Consider the following 24,131-nt stretch of genomic DNA (forward strand, 5'->3'; position numbering starts at 1 on the left):
ACTAATCTCCCCATATCCGCAATGCTGCAGACAGCGGTGGATAAATAGCGCTCCTGTCCTGCATCGGTATGCTGTGAAGCACTGCAGGGGATACATGTAAGGGATTAGCTTGATTTAAAAATGTAATACAAGTTGGTGCAGCGAGAGGAAATCACCTGTCTGTCTGGTTTTTGTCTATGCAGTATTACAGCTGCGGGGGTCAATAGTTCATCAGAGGAGCAGGCAGTGGAGGAATAGTTAACCTTTATGTAGTTTATAATATCTTGTCAGTACCCCATGGCAAGATAATAGTCTGATATCCTGGCGTGCGATCTTATATTCCTCCATGGAGAGCACTAATGTGGAAAAAAAATGAAATAAAGGATGTTACGGGTGCTTACCTTGGCCTTGCCAGTGCTCTGCAGAATGTGCACCAGCGCACACGCCATCTCCTCTTTGTTCTTGACGCTAATCCCAGGCTCAAGCACCGAGCACAGCAGCATGTAGTTATTGGTGGTGTATTCGGCAAACTCCTTGTACATCTCCATGGGAAGGATGTTCATACTCTGATAGCGTGCCTTGATCCTGATCATAGGTCCAGATGTCTTGCCCTTAGGGGGGTTGGGCATACTGACTGGATACCACTTCTCCACAAACTGCCGCCCGGTAACAGCTGCGACAGGGATGCTGACAAGTCCAATGTAATTGTTCTTATCTTTCTTTTTCTTCTTGTCCGTGTCTTTATAGAGGTGGGCTGTGATGCTCTTGACAGCGGGCAGGTTATTGAACTCAAAGTGCTCTCCCCAAAAGACGTTGTCAGTCTTGAGCTTACAGGTGGTGCGGGCGTATAGTGAGTCATCGAGACACAGCTCACAGAAGTACTTCTTTTTGGCGGGCAGGTCCTTGGCCTCAATGATCCACAGCCTCAGCATGTTCTCAACCCGCCGACTGTTGTCCTGGAGATGAAATGACAGGAAGCGGTTTAGTCAGGTCTTGGGAAAAATCCATTTCGCCGACAATCACACCACAAGAAAAGAAGGATTTCCGTGGGAGGATGAGTACTGGATGGCAGTAACCAACACAAACATGACCCAGATGATAAACCATTGCAATAATAGGATCTAATAAAACAAAACATTAAATGACTAATAGAATAAACGATCAAATCAATCACTGCATGGAAGAAATTCCTCCTCTCTCCTTTGTTCCAAGTCTTTGAAGAGGTAAGAAAATCTCACACCACTGTATCGCACACTGCTCTCCCATTAATATGTCATCGCTTGATTTTGCAAAGAGTGAGGCACATTTGGTCCATTATTCAGACCCCTTGAAAACCACCTCTGAAAACATAGCCAGCACAAGTGGAGCTAATAATGACATTTTCTTTAAGAAAGGAATAACAAAGGCTCTCATTATCTCAAAGAGACCATTGTATATCTGAAATACTGGCCGCTATTCCTGGGAAAGCTAAACATGATCTATTATGATTTTCATATTGTTGATTAAAAAGGTTTATTTCAACCGTTTAATGGATTATGCATCGTGATTCTAACGTGCGTTTTTCGTTTTGTTTTGTTTTTGTGTGTGTGTCCCAAATCAGGTTGTTGTGCAGCTGTGTGGGCGACACCTGATCAACCCCAATGATCCCTCTGGCTGTCTCAATCACGCACTGCTAATTGGCCTGATCCGGAGTGCACGGTCACGACGGCCAGCAGGATCATTGGAGGTTGAGCATGTGTCGCCTCCGCAGCTGCATAATGACTTGATTCGTCAAACGGTTGATCAGATCCTCAGTGGTTCTACCCGTCCCCTCCATCTGAGGAGGAGCAGGTCAAACAGCAGATTCCTGGAGCAGGAAATTAGCAAATCATTAGCATCTATGGCAAGAAGCCGGCAAAGGCTAGGTAGATTGTGTTTTATTGTACATTTAGACTGCATATGATGCATTTATGTATAAAGATTTTGATGGCTCAGGGTGCCTTGGGTGTATATATGAGGTTTCTCTGCTAAATTCGACACTGTATAAGATGTATATTCTACATAATCACCACTGTTAATGAGCGTTATTGGGGTGCTGACGTGTGACAAATGTGCAGGTCAAGATTATCTATTCCTTCCAAATTCCCCCAGATATGTCAGTTTCTAACTCAAAACCATGTTGGCTCAAGAACTGCTTGTGATTGAGTGTTCCATGTTTCCAGGTCCATCCTCCACAAATCAAGAAAACAACACCTCCTTCAGACAGGGACATTGATAAGTAACTACTTGCCTTCCTCATTTATCTCTCCAAAGTCTCTGGGTACCTTGACTTGTATGATTCATGTGCTGAGTCAGCCAGAACATCCTAATTAGAACGGACAGCTCAAACATTTGACTCAACTAGAAAAGAAAATTAACGATGTTTCATCAAACACTGTCTTTGGTTTGGCCCTGAATGTCCCTCTTAATCCTGAATAAAACATCTGCATCTTTACAGACCTTCTGCAGAGAGATGGTTTCTGTCTTTGTAGCATCATTATTCTTCTGGATGATTGACAGCTAATTTTATTGTCTCTTACTATCGTATGGATCTGGACAGTCACTTCTCCTAATGTATCTCTGTTGACAACATAATACTGCTCCGTACTGCAAATGAAGTCCCTCCATATAGTCGCTTTGGAATTAAACTTGTGCGTCTCTTCATTCCCACAGAAGTCTTAGCTATCAAACACTCCCTGTAAATTGCCTGTTATCATAATTACCCATTAATATCCTCTCATACAAGAGCTCAATTATGCAGGTTCAGCATTTAGACTTCATGTTTCTCTCACAGTAATTATATCTCCGCTACATCTGACTGAATATATCTCTCTTTCTTCTATGTCACTTTGTATCTATTATAGAGTAATCTTCTCCACCAAGATGATAGTGTGATTCTGTTTGTTTGGTAGCAGGATATCGAACAAGGTTGGGTTTTACTGAAACTTGAAGGGATAAGGTGATGGATGTCAAATTACAGATCCTGAAGGCTCTTCCTGGAGACTGGACGGATTCAATTGGTGGTATTTTTCTGGACGTGTCATAGAAAAATTCCTTGATTCCATGTTCAGATGAAAAAATGAATGCGTAAGGTTCCAGAACTTACCTTGGTCGCATTCTGGATCACGTATTTTTACTGAAATTGATTAGGACGATGTGGTTTAATTAGAGAGCTAAGCATCAAGCTCCCGGTGATGGTCTGGACTGGAGAGAGAACTTGATTTAGTCATTCGCGTCGCATGGAGCGGCAATGATTGAGTCGGATCCGGCATGTAAAGGAGGAGTTGGGAATGTAAAGGGAAGAAGTTCGCAGCATTCCCGAAGCGCCTGAATGACGTTTGTCAACAGAATGAAAAGGAAGATCAGTTGAGAGCATGGAAGGAAATCTTTTAATCTATTCTACTGCTTCTAGATAGATTTCCTCACCTTTCCCTTGTTTGGTAAATTGTGCCATAACTTCAAATTGAGATGTTTGGGTGGTGGTCATGTTCATCGCAGTACTGGCAGTCGTACAAGGAGCAGCAGCAGTTATAAGCATTCGATTAAACAGACAGAAATGGCAGTTTCTAACTCCAAATAATCCCTGCATCTGTCCCCCCTTCTCATTTAAATGAAACCAAAAACATCCAACTGCATCTAATCTCTCAAAATCAAAGAATAATTAAGAACGAGAGGCACGCATACGTATCCCTGCCAAAAGAGCTGAGGAGAATGAACTTAAATGCTGTTTTTTCCAAAGTTCTAATTAGTGGGTAATTTGCTAAGTAATGAAAGAGCGACGATGCCGGGAGATTAGGACTTCTTCTTGGCTTGATATCTTTGCCGTCATCCCTCTGACACAGCTGTGTGTGTGTTGATACACAAAGGAAAAACTGTCTTGGGGTTCCGTGCTGACATATCGTGGTTCCTTTGAAGTGGCAGACGGATCACAGCTGGATGTAAAATCATCAGGCTGTGTCGTCGTATGAGTTTCACCTTTATTCATGCCTGGCACAGAGCTGTTCACTCCTCATAGCATCGTCCCACCATCCACGTATTTACACTCTTACCTTGTTGGGCTGCACCGCTCTCCTCAGATTCTCCATCCATTTGTCTCTCTCGGCTGATGAGCGGCAGGAAAAGCATTTGCTTCCCGTGGAGGTGGTGACCTACCGCCGCGACACATGAGAGAAGGGAAATGAATGCTTAAATGATCGCGCATAACAATGTCAGAGTAGAAGTAGGACAGTAACTGTTTAGATAAACTTGGCTCATAAATACTTTGTCTCTGCTTCACACACACACACACACACACACACACACACACACACACACACACACACACACCCTAAAAAAAAGAAAAAAGGAAAAAAAGAGACTGCAGATGATGGCGGTGCTGAGGAACGGCTGTTGTGACTGGACAGCCGACTGCGTGATAACAGGACATTTCCAAAACGCACGGAGAGAACAGAGGGCAGGAAAAAGCGTAATAGCATAACAAAGAATCATGATGATGTAATAAGCCGGATCATACAGATTATTGGAGATTTCTAGTCTCTACGGTCGCCTGGAGGATAAAACCGGTGAATAATTCCTTCCACCCTGCGGCTCCATGCATCTGCAAACGTGTGTGTTTGTACACATATAATCACATACATGATATCTACAGTAATTAGAAGCATCATCTTCCTTAATGTGTTGGGAATTACCACAAGACCGCTGATGATCACACTGTTGCATCAGTTCTCATACAACCAGAGACATAACAAATTAATCATAGTACTTCCATTAGTTTTCTACAATTAGAGCAGTGCCAGCTGGAGTACTGCAGTTTTTTTCTTTAATAAAAGATGCTGGTTTCATCAGATCTTTGTCTGTAATTGGCACATAATCAGGGTTTTGTGACAAAGAGCCAGTGTCTTGCAAATATGTTAATTCACTTGTACATTTTTAATGAAAATCAGTGTTGTCAACATAGAGACGCGGGAATGTCCTGGATAATCAAACGACACAAAGGGTTGGTTTATTGTTGATGTCAACAGTTTTAATGTGTTTAATGAAAAATATAAAATTATAAGTTGTAATTGTAAGTTGTAATGATAAGTTGTTGGTTTTTTTTTTGTCAGTTCAGGGTGACTTTGAACATGACCTTAATATATCAAAGGGAAATAACTGCCACGCTCAAGCACAATGACATAAACTTGGACTCTCCAGTTCAGTTTTAAAAAGTCCACCACATTATTCAGCAACTAACTGCTTTAATAATCAATCATGCTTTTAAAATTATTCAAAATAATCGTTTAAACATCTTTGAATTTTTTTTTTTTTTTTAAATCAGGGAAAAGAATGACAGACTGTGCGACAGCCTTCCAGAAACTCTGGGATCTCCGATGTATTGGCAGAGCTCCTCTCCTCCATTCATCTTAAATCCAGAAATTGTTTGTGTACGATGAAATAGTTCTCGTTTTTGCCAAGGATTTCAAATAGATTGTGGACAGCGTGCTAGCAAAAACAAGCTAACGGGCTAAATAAACAGGGGGGCATGCTCTATATTTTCTAGGGAATTAAAGACTTCAGGAAAACGTATGTGGAAATGTGGCGTCTGCCACTGCCCTGCCAGTCAAGCAAGGATGAAGTGGAAAATTCAAAATCCTTTGGTGATCCAACTTGGACCTAAACGCATACATGGAGATGATTCCAAAACTTTTTTTTATTTTTTACTTTAGCTGCCAAACGGTTCAGGCTTCTGCAAAGTGTAATCTCGAACGTTTAATTTTAGCCTCATTAGCTGAGCGTACAAACATGAAACAGGGCTTTCTCCTTAGGACTCGGTTTTGGTCTCAACCAGGGAACGAAGTATGTAATTTCAACGCTATGTATGTGTCTTGCCATGGCATGGCAGGTGGCTAAATGAGACCACAGAGGTTTTCATGGATATGTGAACCTCATAATGCTGAAAACAGGAGAAGTATGAAGCTGGTTGCGGTGCTTTGAAGTCATGCATCAGTGGTGGTTGTTAACTGTAATTTAGTATTTAAAATGATTGCAGTTATGCTTCCAAAAATCATATAAATGGTGTACATTTGTGAAGATTATCGTGGTGAACTAAACGAGGATAACCTTTTGCTTGCCACAGAGAAATAATCCATAACCCGATGTAAAAACCCAGTGGTTTCTGACCGAGGGAACCCATGGGGTTGCTAACTACCCAGCTGTCCTATAAAAATACATCATCCCTGCGGCATTCTATACAGACAGAGACGTTGGCTAGGAAGCATTCATTGGATTTTCAGAGCTTCCCTCAACCTTTCACATGACATTTAGTTATTGAAGCCTTTGCCAATATCTCTCAGGATAAAAATAGTAGGCTAATAGTGGATGTTTCTTTCAAAAATGCACCTTGGATAGAGCCTCCTGAGATTTCTGCACACCCAAGCCTTGGAAGTCCTCCAAATGCCGCTTGGCTAACAAATTATCCTAAATTACTAACTGAACCTGGGGAGCCTGACACATCTCCTACTTTTTTTGCAACTCTATAGCAACACTAGATGTATTGCTGTGTGTGGACACGTTAATAAAGCAGGGCTCAGTGGAGATCCTCAGTAATACTGTGGAGGACACAGCAAGCATAATTGTGTCTGCATGTACCACATGGGTGTGTGTTTATCCTCACCTCAAAGCAGTAGTCCTGCCCGAGGATGCTGCTGTGAACAGGCTTGATGATAACCTCGTCCTCCATACTTAAGTCCAGGGCTTCCACAGCGCTGCTGGGACTGAGCAATGACTCATGGGAGCGAGACTCCTTCAGCCTTGGCATCAGATGAGATCTAAGAGTTGAGATGGAGAGAGGAAGAGAGGAGAACTGAGTCACCCTGCAGAAGAAGTGGAGTAGAAGAAGTGAGAGAGAGGAAGCATATGCCCTGCGCGCATTAGCAAGTGCTCATAGTGCGTGTGAGGGAAGGAAGTGTGAGGATGACGGGGATGAGAGGATGCTCGACTTGCCTCTAGTAAGTCCTCAGCATGACAAGCTTTCACACTGTATCAGCACATGTTCGTGCATCCACTTCTACGCTCACTTGTTAATGGATGCTTTGTGACTTCTCATTTAATAGTTTAAACATCAATGAATGGAAGAAGAAAAGAGAAATGTTTTATGAGCTGCAAACCCAAGGAGAGGAAGAAATATGAAGCGATTATTATCATTGATTATCATTAATGGGTGGGATTAGACAATTCCCCCATCGTGATAATGCTCAACAACAGTAAGCTGCTTGATATCCACTTAGCTGAGTACCTCCCAAAGTGTTCGATATTCTGAAAAAACAGACACGAGGCCTCATTCTTAGACAATTTAACCCGAGAAGAGAAAGGGAAGCCCTTTCATCTGCTTTCAGTGTTTGATATCAGCCGTGATTTTAGGAGAAAACACTTTCATTAACACGTAAGAACATAAGGTTTAGTTAAAAGTGATGGTGCGCGCTCCAGTTGCATCACCTCAGGTATCAGTCTGTGTGACTGCTTCTCTAGCCAGCATCAGGGTGTCTCGGGTAATATGTCATCAGGAACCTCATGTTACATTATATGAGCCTTTAATACACTGATTTCTTAAGATGGACCCCCTAAAAAGAGTTTCCTGCCACTCAGCACTGGGAAAAAACTGCTTTGCATGTGTGTCAAATCTTATCAACTGGTGTGGACGACCAGCGTGACTCCTTTGCATTTTAATCTTTTAGAATTTTTTTTCTCATCACGAGCATCAACTGAATGATGCTTGCATTGTCAGTTTACTACGGATGGGCTTAAGACTCAACTCCAGGGTGAGGAAGACGACAGCGCAGTGGTTTGAAAACATGATCACCGAGCGCGTCTTCCTTTCCTCTTTTGATTGGCTGTCAGTATTTTTATCTTTTGTTTATTTACATGAATGAAAATAATATTTAAAACCATGTATTTACAATTATTGTCCTAGCTATCATTCTTGGGGTGGAGCGGCTGTCACCAGGAAATGTTTGTTCCTGTGTGATCTTCACTATACCAGCCTAGTATTTAGCTTTTGTCCTCCATTTTTTTCCTCTTCAATAACCAGCTGAATGGTACAAACTAAAAGCAAGACCTCTTAAATCACACACCAGCCCTCGGTGCCGATGCGTTTCCATTAACCTTTCCCGTCGTCCAATCAGCCTCTCAATGATAAGAGGATGAAAAGCTAAACATGCTATTGGGGGATGTAAGCAGCAACACAACATTACCCCCTGACACAGGCAGGACAAAGAAGACAGAGGGTCAATTACTCGTCGTACACACTAATCCTGTGAATGTGTGTGAGACTGTGAGTGAGTACTGTACGTCTCCTCCGTGGACTGAAGGAAGAGCATTCCAGGGGGGGAAAAAAAATGCAGCAGCTGTAATGAAAGATTAGGAAAAGAATGCAGCCCTTTGTATGGTCAGAAAGCTTTGTTGTCAAATCCTCTGTCCAAGGATTTTTTATCTGTTATGCACACATACACGCACATTTCATCATCTGAATGAAAGCAAAACAATATAAAAACATATGTGCCAGGACCTCATGGACAGCTCTGAATCCAGTTAGAGCAGCTCATCTCCTACTCACAGCTGCAGAGGAGGTGTTTATGCACCTAGCTCTGCTTTTTGATTGGCCGACTGGGTACCGGGCAGAAAAAAGAGCCAGTCAAATGAGTGGAGAGGAGAGAAAGCAGAGGCTCTCTAGAGGGGTTAGAAGCAGGGGGATTTAATCTGAACTATAGTCAACAATCCTCTGAACCTACATGATGACTGGCAGGAGCGAGCAGCAGTATAAAAGGAGTTTGGCAGAAAAGAACGCAACACACTTCCACACGTGTGGCTGCAGTCAGCTTTTAGACTCCAGAGACTAAAACCTACTTCAGTCTAAATACAGGTGTGACCACATTTAAGATGCACTCATCCATGCTGTTTGGTTCTTGTCTTTTGAATTTTGAGCAGACTAATGCTTAATTCATACTTATTTCATAACCCAAAACATCAGTTTATTGCAAAAGTCTGCACAGTCACATACCTCATAATGTAGCCTATTCCATAGCCCAACGTGCACGCCCCCGGAAACCTAAGGATGAGTTGCATCGATGCAGAAGCAGCTACGACTGGTCCGGCTAATACGTTCACATTTCCTCCTAAGAATTACCACCTGCTCATTTCTAATTTCTGTCAGCATTATCTTTCTTTCAGTAAATGTAACTTTTGCTTCAGCATTTATTAGTGTGAAGCCTAAAGCTATTTTATCAGATCTTTTATTTGAGCAGCCATCCTAAAAAATGCAGAGAGAAACTCCAGGTGGTAGTGTAGAAACCCCACCGCCAGCCGTTGCTTCGATGGTGCAAATGCACATCAGCACAAAGCATAAACGCTCATCTTTGGCAAAGGTCACATGCCTAGGCTACTGCGTAGTATCCACGGTGACTAGACATCAAGCTCAAGCTGCCTCCCGCCGGTTACAATCAACACATAGAGCAGTCAAACATGATGAACATGAATATGTGCATGTGAAGCGGTGACGTGAGATCCAGCCACAGATGGAGCAGGTGTCAAGTGACACACATCCGTCCCCCAGGAGTCTTTGGCGTTTCTTAAAATGCGTTTAAATATTGCGACAATGCAAGCAATGCTATCAGAAGCACGAAGCACTAAACGGCCCACACTTTTCTGCTCCTCATCTAACAGCCAGCATCATTCCCTTGCTAGCAGACTGGAAGAGGAGCAGATCTTCAGGGGTTGTACATTAGAGGACAAGGTCTGGAGGAGTAAAAATGAGCATATTTTATTCTTCTATTACGATCTCTCCTTCTATCATACTATATTATAAGAACATTAGTGTCAGTGGAAATGGTGAACTGATGAGTAATAATAATAACGCTGCCTATCATCTGTAGGGCACTGTATTAAGTTTTACTGTAATGTGCAACTCACAGCCTATTGTGAGACACTTTGTATTGACGACAATGGAAGACTGTCTGGTGTGTGAAATCTGCTCATAACTTCTAAATCACCAAGTTTGACACACTGTTCATGTCGGCCACAGCAAATAACAAGTAGAATTACAAGCAGGGCCCTGCTGTCCTGGTCTCCTCACATCCCGTCTCCCTTCCCCCAACACCTTCTATTCTCAGCAAATGTCCTTCTTTGTCCTCCAATACTCGCTGCTTCCATTTCTCTCTTATCCTCTCCTTCTGTGTTTGCCTGAGATGGGGAGTCTAGTTTATGTTAGGTGAATACCTTTGGACTCTCTGGTCTCCAAACTTCTTCTTATACTGCTCTGTTTTGTTTTTCTCCCTTCTTGGCCACCGAGCAATCTGTCCCTGTTCCTCTTCTGAACTTCAGGCAACCTAAATATTTCAGATGCTACGCAAAAGACACACACGCATCAGAAACACGCGGGGCTTTCTACACACGGGTTAAGATTTACAATTTCCTAGAGAAAATACTCAGTTGAAAAGGTCAAGCCACCAACACAATGATCTGCATAAAGATACAAAGGACTATACGTGTGTGTGGGTGTATACAGTCAAAGGAATGCATTCGTATTCTGCAGTCTAGTTTACCAAAACAATATTGTGGCTATGAGCTTGCAATTGGGTGATAATTTCAGTCAGATTTCCCTCACTGTTTGTGTGCTGCCGTTTCCTTCGTTACATAAAACAACAAACTCAGAGCTAGAAGGCCAGTAGCAACCCGAAAATGACACGTTTTGATGAATGTTTGGATCCAAAAATAAAAGGCAGTCCGTTATTCCTGTTAACAGTTGTAAAGACAGACAACCAATACAAGCAACTTTCCCAAACAGAACACACTTTCCCCTGACATTAATTGTGCCAGGACAAGGCTGCTGGATTTCTACTGTAACAGAAGGATAACGAGTTGAAGCAGATATTTCCTGCGCTGTCACAGGAATGACACTCTTAGCCAACGCTGGCGAAATAAGTGAATTTTTCTTACATGTTTCCTTTAGGTATATTTATGCAAATATTTTACATAGCAATTTGTCTGTGTTTGTGTCATTTCTGTTTTAACTGAATGTGTTTTAGCTGATCCACTTGTAGTGCAAAGGGTCACAAAGCTGGTTCTGTCCACAGTGTTTCAGTCTTTATGATATTATTATATCCACCTCAGGCAAATATGGTTTTTGTTGTTTTGTTTTGTTTGCAATTTCACTAATTTGTCAGCCTTTTAAGCTCATTTTTTTACACAAAGGTTTAACATATAAGATACAAAAAAAAATGGAAAGAGAAGGATTGAAACAGTGGCTGTGTGATTTGTCTAAATTGTCTAAAATAAGCAGGGATGAGCAGTGAAAACAACTGGTGGTGAGGGCCATATTCTGCAACACAGCTATAGAAGAGGAGCTATTCTTCAGTGTTTTGCGAGGTTACCTTCAGTTTTTACGCATAAATTTCATATTTCATCACTCAAAAACCAACTGCCAAGTGACTTCAGTGTTTTGGGAGCTCTACTAGTGCATTAGGCCAAATACTGTCTGAGAAAAGTCTGAGAATGAGACACGCTTTGCCCTGCTCGGGTTCAATAGAAACTCAGTTAGGACTAAGTATGAGACGGCCAGAGCAGAGAAATGGATACCGAGTGTGTCTGGGCTGTAGCCAGTGAACCTTGTTTCTGTATCCTGTAAAAAGAATTAATCTGATAACTTGTCCAGGATCAGATAGAGTCTGAAACCTGGAGCCCAGACAGTCATCAGAGCACTCAGACTTCTGACACGCTGGGTTTCTAGCAAGCTGGCTGCACCACAAGGGACTATGTTTGGACTAATAGCTGAAAATTGGCTGAATTAATGCACTGCAAATCTGAATAACAGAGCTTTGAAACACTACGTCCTACTGGGTTGCAACAATAGCACGTGTTGTTTCACTACAATCACATGTACTACAACAACAGCCCATTAAAGTCCATGTGAAGTGCTGCTAATCTTGCACTTTAATACCCTCTTTGTGTCGGGCTTCAACTCTTATTACTGTAATAAACACAATACCAAACGGGCCTAATGACCAAAGATTTGGACAGAACTTAAAACAAAACGTACTTTTCTCAAGCGAGACCTCCAGTTGACAATGCTCCACTGAAGTGGCGCAATGAACTCCTCGTGTGTTTCCTGTAGTTACAGCCCTGCACTGTGTTAGCACAGCATTTCAATGTGCCTTTAGGCCAGAAACAATCAATATGCTTTCCACATGCAGGCTGGCGCTGTAATTACTCGTTAACTTTTGATTAAACACGCGTAAACATACGATGGACATGAGCCACGAGGAGTTCCAGAGGGCTTATCAACAACAGCAAGGCACACAAAGAAGAAACATCGGTGTGCTCACAGATTTGAACCTAGTCTGAGTACTGTGGAGGCAAAATCATTAAGAGTCAAGTCAAAATCACCTGCTGAAGTAGAAAAAGTCCAAGTGTTAAAGAGGCTTCCTGGGTGGAGGTAATCAATATGATTTCTAAACAGGGGAAATCTGAATAATGACTAGAGAAACATGATAAATGTGTAAACTTACTTATAATGCATGAGGGATCTTAGAATAGTTTGATGAGATGAGAAGGATGTGATGAACTTTCAAGATGACGGACGCTAGATTTTAAAATAAAGCGTGAAATTTGTAGGAGTGTATTTATCAAAAAATTTCAACAATGTAAGCTGGAGTTCAAGCAAGAATACCATGACTGTATTTGAGCCTTTTCACTCCAGTCGCGTCTTTGGTCTGGACTAAATCCGACCGTGGAGTGTTTTCCTCTTGGTTCAATTGGTTTTCACACTGGAAAATCCAAGCAAACTAAAATCCGTCAGTATAAACCACACGGTATGTTGGTCAGATGTGTCTGTGGCTGAAGCAAAGCTGTAAATACACTAATAACATCTTGTGTTCTGCACATCTGTTCCACTTCTTTCTTGTGTTCTCTAACACATCAAAAAATGCAAAGCACAAGTGTGTACACGAGGCATTTTGCTGAAACTTGAGTTCTCCTGTTAGCTGGGTTGGATCGAGTTTGGAATCCATTCTTGTCATGAACCCACCATGGTAGCTTTCATTTGCACCGTACCTACAACAGTTGCTCTGATGTGCATCCGAGTGTGATTGAGGAATTTGATTCAAACTAACAAAAAAAAAAAAAAAGGAGGTTGTGAAACAGCAGGAATTCCTTTTTACTGCACATTCTCAAAAATGAAGGCACGAGACAGGAACAGATCCGTACTTTCAGCTAAACTTTTGAAGAGCGTTGCCTCAAATGGATGTCTGTTACCTCAGAGGTACAATATTGTTCTTCAAGAGGGCAGAAGTGAATGTTCTGACTTCGAGGAAGGGTGAAAAGTGAACTGAGGAGTACTTTCAAAACAGTGTACCCCCAGTGACAAGTATTTGTACTGTCTTAGGTACACACTGGTTACTCTATTTTTGGGTGTGTTCATACCCGCGTATGTTCAGGTTTGTTTTTGTGTTGGGCATCATGTTCAATGTCATGGACGTGGTAAAAACAGGGTAGGCGCACTGCAGCGTGGCAGGCACTGACTGAATGACGTCACAGAACACGTCACAACATTGCACCGGACACAGAAACCACCAAGTTCAGCCAGGTTTTGTGTTCCATCAATAGCAATAAAAGCCAACAAATTCTATGCGTCCCTTGCAGGTTAAAGTAGTCAAAGCTTTGCAGGTGTGTTTAGAGATACACAACGGAGACGGAAAATGAAACAGTGCTTCTTGAACATGGGTTCTGCAACAAGTAGGTATGAAGTCGAATGAGATGATTTGTAAACAACTGCGGTGCAGTGGCTAGACAAGTGTTTTGTAATGAGGCCGTGGTTGCAAAGTTTCCAGCGAATTGGTCCCCGTTGTGCTCTCCTAACAGCTGGCTTGTATCGTGCGCTCTCTAGCCAGCCGGCATCTTCAACCACTCAGAAGCACTTGGGGCACTAACTCCAACATCAAAGCGCAACACATCCCTGTTAACGGCAAAGCACATACTGCGCGCACAAGCTCACAGTGATTGTTCAGGCTTCATGATGGAACACATGCACTGCAGAGGCAGGCAACTGGACAAATAAGCCATTATTCATGCATCAAGCTTCACACAATTAAGTGTCCATTATTTCCACTGCTTTGGCGCTGACTCAGTGGAAACTGGACCACAGGCCATGATGAAAACAACTCATGTCGGTCACACTGTGCAGGACTCACTCATCATGAGCCTGAACACACGTTTGATCCAAGTAGGTAGTAGTGGTTTGCTTTTTTTATTTTTGGAAAGATTGTTTTTTGTCTTCATCAGGTGAAAAAGAACATACACTACCTGTACAATTCAATTCTGTTTTCAGAAAATTAACAATATTCAGGTCAGAGGTGTTATATCCATGCACCTCTCATCATAGCTGCCTACAGCAAACACACCACCACGCACTACCAGCTCTATAGTTACCATCAAGAACCTTTCTAAGAGTTAACAAAACTGAAAAATCACAGGCTTCATAAAGGCAGATTTCATAAAGAAATATTGCACAGGTGAAGCTCATGAAGAAGCAAGTGAGTGAGAGTTCTTTGTGCCTTCTGTTGACAGCCACCGGCCCACGTGATCTCCTGCAGCATTCATATGATATCACCTACCTCCATTTTGGCACATAATCCTACAAATGTCCAGGAACATGCAGGTCCAGTGTTCTAATGCATACTGAGAACTTCAGAGTGAACGCTGGAGGTCCCTTTTATTCTTAGTGGAAAATGCAATATTTGGAGATAATAGAGACTAAGTTGTGGTTACCGTCTGGTTAGTCTTCGGCATCGTTTCCACACACAGACGCCTGGTGTTGGTTATTATATAATTCATGGAGTGTTAACCGCATGCTGATAGTCTGGGGTGAGAGGCGATTATTGTCTGTTTTATACACATCGACGTGGAATTTCTGCATGGAAGAGTCCATCGATAACTCCAGGGATAGAAAAAAAACCTGTCAGTGCCAAAGTTTTAAATTTTTTTCAATGTACTCGAGGCCAACTGTGGATCAAAAACAAACAGCAGGAGCTTTGCAAACACATCTGTGATCACTGGGGTTTCTAACAACTACTGATGTCCTTATGGTAAAACAAGGTGTTCCGCACCAAAACCACTGGTTAGGGTTACAGTACAAATGTCTGCAAATGTCTCAACATCTTGTTAAAAACACTCTGTTTGGTTGCCAGAAAGACAGCTGCGAATAGCAGAACCTCTGGCACCAGGCTCACAATTATGCGGTTTATGATACAAATTATTGGGCAATATTTTTCACAGCACGAAGACTGAATGGGAATGAACTCCTACAGTGCTGGAGAGAACAGGTGGGTGATGAGTGGGGTGAGAATACCAACAACAAAACGTCTGACATCTGGCCTTCTGTAAGAGACGGCGAGAGGGGTAGTCAAGAAGGGGCAAGTGAAAGAGATGAGGGGGATCCTGTCAGCTGCTGCTGGTGCAGAACAGTGGATGCATGAGCTGAAAACCTGACATGCGCCTGCAGGCTTTAGAGCCCAAACACCAATCAGGGTGGCAATCCAGTCAACAGCAGAGCAGAGCAAACCTCACTCACTGTCAAAGTCAGAGGCACTGCAGAGAAAGAGAGATCTCTGGAGACTGAGACAGGTTGAAATGAAGGGGGGGGGAGGGGGTTAGAGCTGCAGCAGCTAATGTGATGTCCCTGCTGCTGTTCCCTGTGCCAATAACCCTTAAAAGAAATTTTCCACACATCACATCTAGGTTGACAATCAAAAACCCCTTTCTGCTCGTCCGCGTGTGACCTCTATGAGTCCTGATTGGCTGTGCTGAACGAAAAGCGATATCAGTAAAACTAGAAAATGTACATTTAAACAGAAGGGTAACACAGATGAGTGGGCACAGTCAAGTCAGATTGATCCATATCTGGAACATTGGTACTTTGCACCACCTGTGCTGGTCGGCGGCTCGGTTCTTCCAGCGCCAGCGGTCTAATGCACCCAAGACAAAAGAGAGATTACTCAGGAGAGAGGATAGGCAGACACTGCCCTGGGCATCACTGCACCACACAAGAGGGAATAAAACCCAAGCTATGGTGTGGCTACTTTTGTAAAGAAGACCTATAGATGGGAGCAAGCATTAGCCCCAAGTATAGATGGAATCCATCACACAAAGGCAGCCTTTCATTTACAGAGAGGAAGGAAGCTTTTAAGACAAGAATGACACACATACAAACACTTCCCTCACGGCAAACAAGACAGACAGACACACACACACACACACACACAGGACAGGAGGGAGCTTTAGCATTTAGGACTTCCTAAATGTTCAGCTCCTCCAGGCTTCTTTTTTAGGAGTCTACAGGGATGCCTGACTCTGAGCACTGGCAAACATTGTGGGAAACGCTGGCTGGGAACTGAGATCAGGTGGTTGGAGAACAACTGTTGGAAGAGCTAACACAGCCACCCGAGCCAGGCTGTCTGGTCACTCTCACACACACAGACACACACAGACACACAGACACACACACACACACACACACACACACACACACACAAACACACACACACACACACAGCTTGATTACAGTGAGAATGCAGCTTCCCTGCTAGGCTGGTAGGTAATTCAATGTAACATCTGCTAGGACGCTCACTGCAGGAGATCAATATGGAGCAGTGAAAAGCTGCTGTGGTGCAGGCCGGCTGGGGTTTGTCTCTGAAGTGATGTGCTGAGTGAAAGAGAGCAGAACAGCTGGCCGTGAATATAACCAACGGACACAGATGATCACACTAGCAGCTGCAACATATACTTGTCGATTACCTGCGATGAGCTGCATGGGCTGTCAACATTACATTACTTATATCTGAACATATGTGATAATCATTGTAATCGTTAGCGCAATATCTCACCCAGGGAGAGTGAGTTGTCTTTCAAGTACTCACTGTTGGTTGCTTTTAACTCAGGAAGTCATTATTTCACCTCGTACACTTCTCTGTGATTGAGTAAACACTAGACAAATATATTTAGCTAGAAGCTAATGGAGACAGATGACTAAACACTGTCCAAAACATCTGCTACAAACTCTCTCTAGTATAAGCCAAGTCTTCTTTATCCAGAAGTGTGCATGAAAATAATAATAAAAAAAAAACCATTACTTTTATTTGAGGTAAAAACAAACTAGTAGACTGGTTTGGCAGAAATGTGAATGAGGGTTAAAAAAAAAAACAAAAAAACTTGACACATTCAGTTGAGATCGGTCCCACTCATAGTGTAGTGTTTCATTATGTTTAAGGTCAAATTGTGGAGTATTGATTGTGCGGCTTGATAGGAAGCCTTGGATTATAATGGATGATGTGCTTGGCAGTTTGTAAATGCACACTTCTGGGCAGTTTCACCGTTTTCATCCATTTGCTTCAAGCTTTACAAAAGTGGCTAGCATTTTTTGAATTCTGGAGTCACCAAGAGTTCATACAGGGAGCACCTCCGTGAGCTCCAGACACCTAACAGTGAGTCACTGGAAGGCAAATAACTCTTTTTTTGGGCTGAAATATCGCTTTCGGTCTCATAACCGTGTGTGTCAAGCTCTGCAGGATGTGACACAAGTTCTACATCCTTTTTCTCTTCCAGACTTTTCTGAGAGCCAAATGACTCATCACAGCTGTATAGCTTCAAGGGTAGAAGAGACTTTTAACACCGTGTGACTATTTGTCTATAGCTCTGTTCACAAACGGCCAAATGTCACAACAAAAACAGTCTAATGAGGTCAAAGGTCACACTAATGACTGGGTATTAACATAGCAGCTAAGGTCAGACTAATGACTATCAGCCCTCTGGGATGACACAATGAATGCGATCTGATTGGTTTATTGAGAACTGCAACAAAAGACTATGTCACATCGTTGCTCGAAAACGGCTTGATTAGAATGCACAGTATTGTTCGGGTGATTCAGCCTCGTCTGAGGATGTCAGCGCAGTTCACCTACTGCCCACACACTCACACACGTGTGGTATTCCCAACGGAGTAACATCGCTCTCATCCAGATACTGCCAGGAATGGGAGGGGCGGAGGACTAAAGGTCACTGCAGCTGATTAAACCGACAAGTCCTCCCACCCAAACAGCCGTACGAGCCATGAGGACAGGAGTTTCTTCTTATACTTCTTATGAATCAATGTTTAAAGGTAAAGATTTCTTTTATGACATGAAAATAAATGGTGTGATTGAGGTATGTTTATGGGGTTAGGAATATGATGACGTCATCAGAATCACTATGCTTGCCAGATGGGATCTGTCAGTTTCCACCGCTTGCAATTAAGACCCATCCACTCGAGAGACTGTTTCGCGTTAATATTTCATAGGTGAATACATATTCTTTACATTTGCCTTTATAAAATGTTTGAAAATAATGAAACATATATGACATCATGAATAAGTGATCTCACTGAAATGTCATTTACCTGTAACACTCCTCCTACCACAGCTCAATCAGAATTTATTTGTTGCCGTTTTTGCATGAACAGAGAACTATATATGTTGCAATCTCAACAATAATCAATTATTCAGATATATATAATACACCATTATTCAGATTTGTATGTACACTACTTGCATATCAGACACTACATAAAGGCTCAACCTCATAGTTTTGTTGGCTTGAGTCCTAAAAGCAAGAATTAAGTAACTATCACTGAAGGTCTGGGTCCCTCCTCTCAAAGTCACTTAGATTCTTGAATGAATTTTTACTTGAAGGCCCAAAATAATGTTTGTGATTTTTACTTCTGGCGATTACTGCATCCCAACAGTACCTTGGACACGGGGAAATGTAAGGAAATATGAGGATATGAAAAATTAGACACCGCCCAAGCCTGCCAGCAGCCCAGCACAGAAAACTCATTTCGACTGCTTGTATCTGCGATCTCCTTCTTTATGTCACTACTCATGACACAGGTGAGGGATGGAATATAAACCGAGAGCTTGACTCGCTGGCTCAGCTTCATCTTCGACGTAACGGACCGGTGCAATGAAGGCTTTTTTTTGCTGACGCTGCACCGATCCACCTCCCACTCCATCGACACCACAGATACCTGCCTCCTTCCCTCTTTAGAGTAAGATACCTGTATAAACTTCCTGATAGCCTTCAGTTAGCATTTGCCCCTTTCTCATCAGACGGTTGTCGACACCCTGACTTTCGAGTAATGTTTTGCCCCCTCAAGGTTTGGATGTAGATAGCTTTTTACTAAAGTTACAAATACTTTTAAGCGAAATTCAATTTATACAGCTGATTTTATTCCCATATCCAATTACAAAAAAACGAAACGAGAGGAGCTACTTTCTTGCCCCTTACCATCATTACCCTGACATTTAAAACCTAGTGAAATAACCAATTCTTCCACACTACAAGGACAGGAATCTTCCCTGACATAATCTTGACACTGCCGAAAACAGCCTTGACTGGCAGGTCAGGCATGATTCACTAAAAATAGGAAACAGCTTTCACAACAAAGGAAACATCTTTGAATCTAGCTCTTTGATAGAATAATGAAAGTACCTGAAGTGGGCGCCACAGCGGTGCAGTGGTTCGCACTGCCACCTCACGGCTAGAAAGAAAATCCAGACAAGAGCCAATGACGCTAGGAAATGCTATGATTTACTGTGGAATCATATTTCTAAGTATGGGTGGGGATCACCAGAGGATCCTGATAGCTCATGCTTTGATAATATTGTGCAGTATTACCATTAAAGTATTGCAATATATTGCGATTTTTTTTTCTAATTTCATTCTTTAATCAACTGGAAATCACATCCCTGAAACAAAACTTTGCTGATCGCACTTTTTATTTGCATCAAAATACTAATATTGGCACATGTGATAAACACAATGGCCAACACCGTCAAAAAAAACATGATGGCTGTCGTCCTCTGAATGTTATTATGTAATAAAGTATCAGTGCTTTGCACGTGTGCATTCATACGATATCATCATAAAAATATTGTATTATGCTGAGTTAATTCCCACCCCATCCCTGTTTCCAACCCTCAGCGCATGTTTTCACAAGCGTATTGTCGTTTAATTACATCAGCAGCAGAAATGTAAGGATGCTTTAACCGCAGAGACAATAATAGACTATTAAGGCCAAGACAGTCACATATCAGTGAGTATGAGTCAGCTGTGACCATGAGGCTGACAATACTCGCTATGGTCGTGGAAATGGAGTGTGCATCTGTGCAGACTTACATTACTTTACTCGTGGAGTCAATGCAAGGCAAAGACAGGACTGAGGAATGCGTAATTATCATTCTTCATCTTTAGTGGGCACAAATTGAGCAAAATATATGCAATAATTAAAAGAAAGAAAGCTTTGTCTCTTGAACTATTGCACAACTGCACTTAGGGAACTGATAACTACATGTGCAGAAGAGTAGAGGAAGTGTGTTTTCCACTTCTTGACCTGAATATTCAAACACCCCCGTGGCATTGGACAAAGGAACAGGCAAACATTCAAGTTCATAAGGAGAAAAAGGAGGGCAGAGAATTTCTTCCCACGCAACATGGCAGAACTCTAATTGCAAAAAACCCATATCTAGCCTATGAACTTTGAAAATGAAGCGTTGTTCTTTAGCTTTCCTAGTTTCATATTTCCAGACAGAGACAGGTGAAGTAGCTTTAGCACATAATTGCTTCTAAATTCTACGGTGTTCTTTCAATTTCAAGATCTTATTTCCACTTTTAGAGCGGAGAGGTTCAAGCCTCTGGCACTGAATATTTCTCATGATCAAGTTTAAACGTGTCTTGTTTGTCTCCCAGCACCTTCCTGCCACTATTCCAGCTGTACTGCACTTTTCCTCCTAACTATCCTGACCTTTCTTTATGTTCATAATTCTCACACAGAATCTACTTCGTGGCATTTTATGTCGAGAAAAAAAAAAAAGTTAACGTGAAGCTCCAGGACACAAAGACAGTGGCTTCCATAAACCACAGCATGCAGCAGAGCTAAAACCATCCACAGCAACAAGCATGCCCCACGAATGATCTATTAAAACTTAATTAGACTTACGATCTGCTGAATATGTGAAACATGGTCCAGCAGAATCCCTCCAAGCTGGATCTCCAAAATGCTTCAACTTCTCTTTGGATAGCATTCCTCAAAAGCGGCTGGTCTGTGTTTTCCCGACTATTTTTGATTCTCTGGGAACAAGGCTGGAGTCTCTGCCCCCTAAGTTACACCACACCACTCCCAAAGGATGTCTGTTGCTACTAACACACCCCTCTCTACATACCATTTAAAAAGACAGCGCTGCTATTCAGGAGGAGCCTGCGTCTACTCTGGTGCGGCAGAACATTGCTGGAACATTATAGTTTATTCTGATGTAGTGATGCAGAACCTCAGAAAGTCATGCTGACTTTTGAAGGGCGAAATAAAGATGGTAAAAAAAATAGGTGAGAAGAGCTAAAAAATGAGTATTTATAGGAGCAGTTTTCCTCCTCTCTTATAGGTAATAGTCAGGTAATATTACAAGGAATAAGTGTTCCACTTCAGGGGTTTATCAGGAGGAAATATTAGATCCTGGATCCTATAGACTACTCCAGGCCATTGGCAATTTATAACTATTTTTCTGGATATGTCATAAATGATTTGAATTGAATTCCTCCTTGAGTCCTTGTGAAACTGTTGAAAAAAGAACAATGGGGCTTCTAGAAATCATCTTGGAACCATGAATGATGCAACATTTGATGCAGGAGCCAAAGGTGTTGTTGCATTCATTATCTGGGGCTTGGATAGCATTGTTGTCGTTGTCGCCATGTGGTTTGTGACCCCAACGAAAAGTTGGCAGGCTGAGTTGTGTGTTTTGATTTATCATTGCAAATGGACTTTACACAATGCACAATAAATGATTGTTACGCTGCATCCAAAGAGCCTGAAGTTTCTTGAACTCAACACAGAACTTGATATCAGACAGCAAACGCCAGTGAAGCACATCGACCAGGGCACTCCTGGGTGAGACCTCCCAGTAGGTGCTCCTAATAGCTTAGACAAATGGGAGAATATTAAGATTAAATCTATTGTGGCCCTGTATTTTAATTAAAAGGATAAAAAATTAAATTCTTAGAGATGGTATAGACCTATTTTAGGTGGCTAGGAAGGAATTTTTGGACAGATTTCGATGATAAATGTTCATATTCTGAATCAGAGCGTATAGTTTGTATTTGCACAGTAATTTAAATGATCTAGATCGAGATGTAAAATGTGCCACGGTCAGGACAGCTGACCCCCGCCATCTCTTTCCTAATAGAAGGGCAGCGAAATATTCCATGACTTAAGTTATTTACTATCTGAGAGGTTTTGCTAAATGTGTGTAACTGAAGGCGAAGTAAGTTGCTGGGCTACACAGTTGTTCTGTCATCATCACAACTGTCTCTCCTGCTTTTTCTCCCTGACACAGACCCTGAGTTGGCATCCAGGAAGTCAGCTTGCCCCCTCCTCCCTCCTCTGTTTCCCTGTAGCGGGAAACAATGGCTCAGCCTTCAGCAGCACTCACTGTGGGAAAATGTTGGGTCCTTGGCTAGAGAGCTCCGGGGAAAAAAAAAAAAAAAGGGGGGGGGCAAGTGAGGAGGATAGCAAACACGGGAAAGAAGGAGTGAGAGAGAGGGAGGGAAAATGAGGCTAGCCAGGTTTAGGCAGGAGGAGGCAAACTAGCAGATGTATCGTGTGGTTGTTTTCACAGAGCTGCCGACCTTGTGAAGGAAGACTGATGTCACAGTTGAGACATGCTCGAAGGAAACACATCAGTTCAGAAAGATGTTTGAGCTCCAGTGAAACCCAAACCCACTCGGTGACAGCCAGTCAACTCCTTTGACATGTTTACTTGGAAACAAGTCCAGTTTAATGCATCAGTCTCAGCATTTCTTTCAATTAAAAATGCTTCCTGGATATGCGGATTATCAGAGTTCAAAGTCCCTTGATAGACTGGAGAAATGACACTGAAGGCCAGCAGCAGGAGCAGTTGTGTACCCAAACATTGGAATAAACTGTAGAATTTGCACCGGATAGGTGGGCTGGTTCGTCAGCGCCTAAACAATTTGAGAGGTGAAACTGGAGAACATTTGGAGTACTTCTTCCCGTCGATGCAGTGGATTAGAGTTGCTTGCTCTTATCAGTGGTAAACAGACCTGTACGACTTGCTGTTTTGGAAAATGGCTGGTTAAAGGTTAACTACAAAGCTGAGGCAAAGCCCAACGAAGCAGTGAGGGGGATTTCCTTATTCCTCTGGGTGGTGATAATATCTTTTCTGCATAGGGTTGTTTAGAGTGCGACTATTCCAAAATAATTTAATGTGGGAGAGGATATTCCAGCTGTGGTAGGAGGCTGTTTGTAATCTACAGCAGGAGTGCAGAGGAATATCTGAAAATCTACATTATTCATGGGTATAAGCGGTATTGTGAACAATGGTACTCTGTGGTCTGTGGTTGCACATTTACATTCTGTATGTATATGTGAACACACACACACAAACACACACACACACACACACACACACACACACACACACACACACACACACACACACACACACACATCCTCCCATGGCTTTATAAGATGCTACATTTCTTCTGGACTGATCCTAAACCAAAGTCTGATCTTAAATGGTAAATAGGCTCTATTTATATAACATCGTTCCACTTATTCACACTCACATTCATCAAGAGCTTTTAAGGCTTCAGTACATTGCTCAAGGACACATTGCCACAGCCTCTGGAGGTGTCAAGGATTGAACCAGTAACCCTCTAATTAATAGATCAGGCTTCTGAGACACAGTCAGAATGCAATAACACGAAAATATTTCATCAAAATCTGCGCCTTTAAACTCCTGCTCTGTGACTGAGCCTATGGCCTGTTAAGCCCTTGCATACGCAGTCATTGCCAACAATTATTACTGCTAAATCAACCATTTCCTACTTCATTTTCACATTAAAAGCACTTAACTGGCGGTGTCTGTCAGTGAGCTGAGCACTGACTGTCTTTCCCCCGAAAAAAAAAAAAGACTGCAGTCACTTTCTGTATTTTTTTTTCGACATCAGATCTGTTTGAAATGGGAAAGAAGCAGCAGCCACGGTGAGCTGTTAGATGAGGAGCAGCA

At 42.3% G+C, this 24,131-nt stretch overlaps 1 protein-coding gene across 11 annotated transcripts in view; it reads right to left on the bottom strand.

Annotated features, from left to right (window-relative positions):
- Positions 1 to 24,131, bottom strand: part of dab2ipb (DAB2 interacting protein b) — a 171,502-nt gene that overhangs the window by 34,217 nt on the left and 113,154 nt on the right. For 10 of the 11 annotated variants that reach the window (XM_086186535.1, XM_086186541.1, XM_086186537.1 and 7 more), the window contains 3 exons: positions 6,650 to 6,803; positions 4,047 to 4,145; positions 381 to 935 (listed from right to left, as the gene is read on the bottom strand). In XM_086186535.1, coding sequence (XP_086042661.1) covers positions 381 to 935; positions 4,047 to 4,145; positions 6,650 to 6,803 — 808 coding nt within the window. Of the gene's footprint in view, positions 1 to 380; positions 936 to 4,046; positions 4,146 to 6,649; positions 6,804 to 21,049; positions 21,193 to 24,131 lie in introns of those variants that run through there. The other variant, XM_086186545.1, reaches the window with a different exon arrangement.

The sequence above is a fragment of the Aulostomus chinensis genome, chromosome 19, assembly GCF_037954235.1.
Source record: "Aulostomus chinensis isolate RoL2024-O1b breed Wild chromosome 19, RoL_Achi_v1.0, whole genome shotgun sequence".
In the NCBI taxonomy this organism is placed as follows: domain Eukaryota; kingdom Metazoa; phylum Chordata; class Actinopteri; order Syngnathiformes; family Aulostomidae; genus Aulostomus; species Aulostomus chinensis.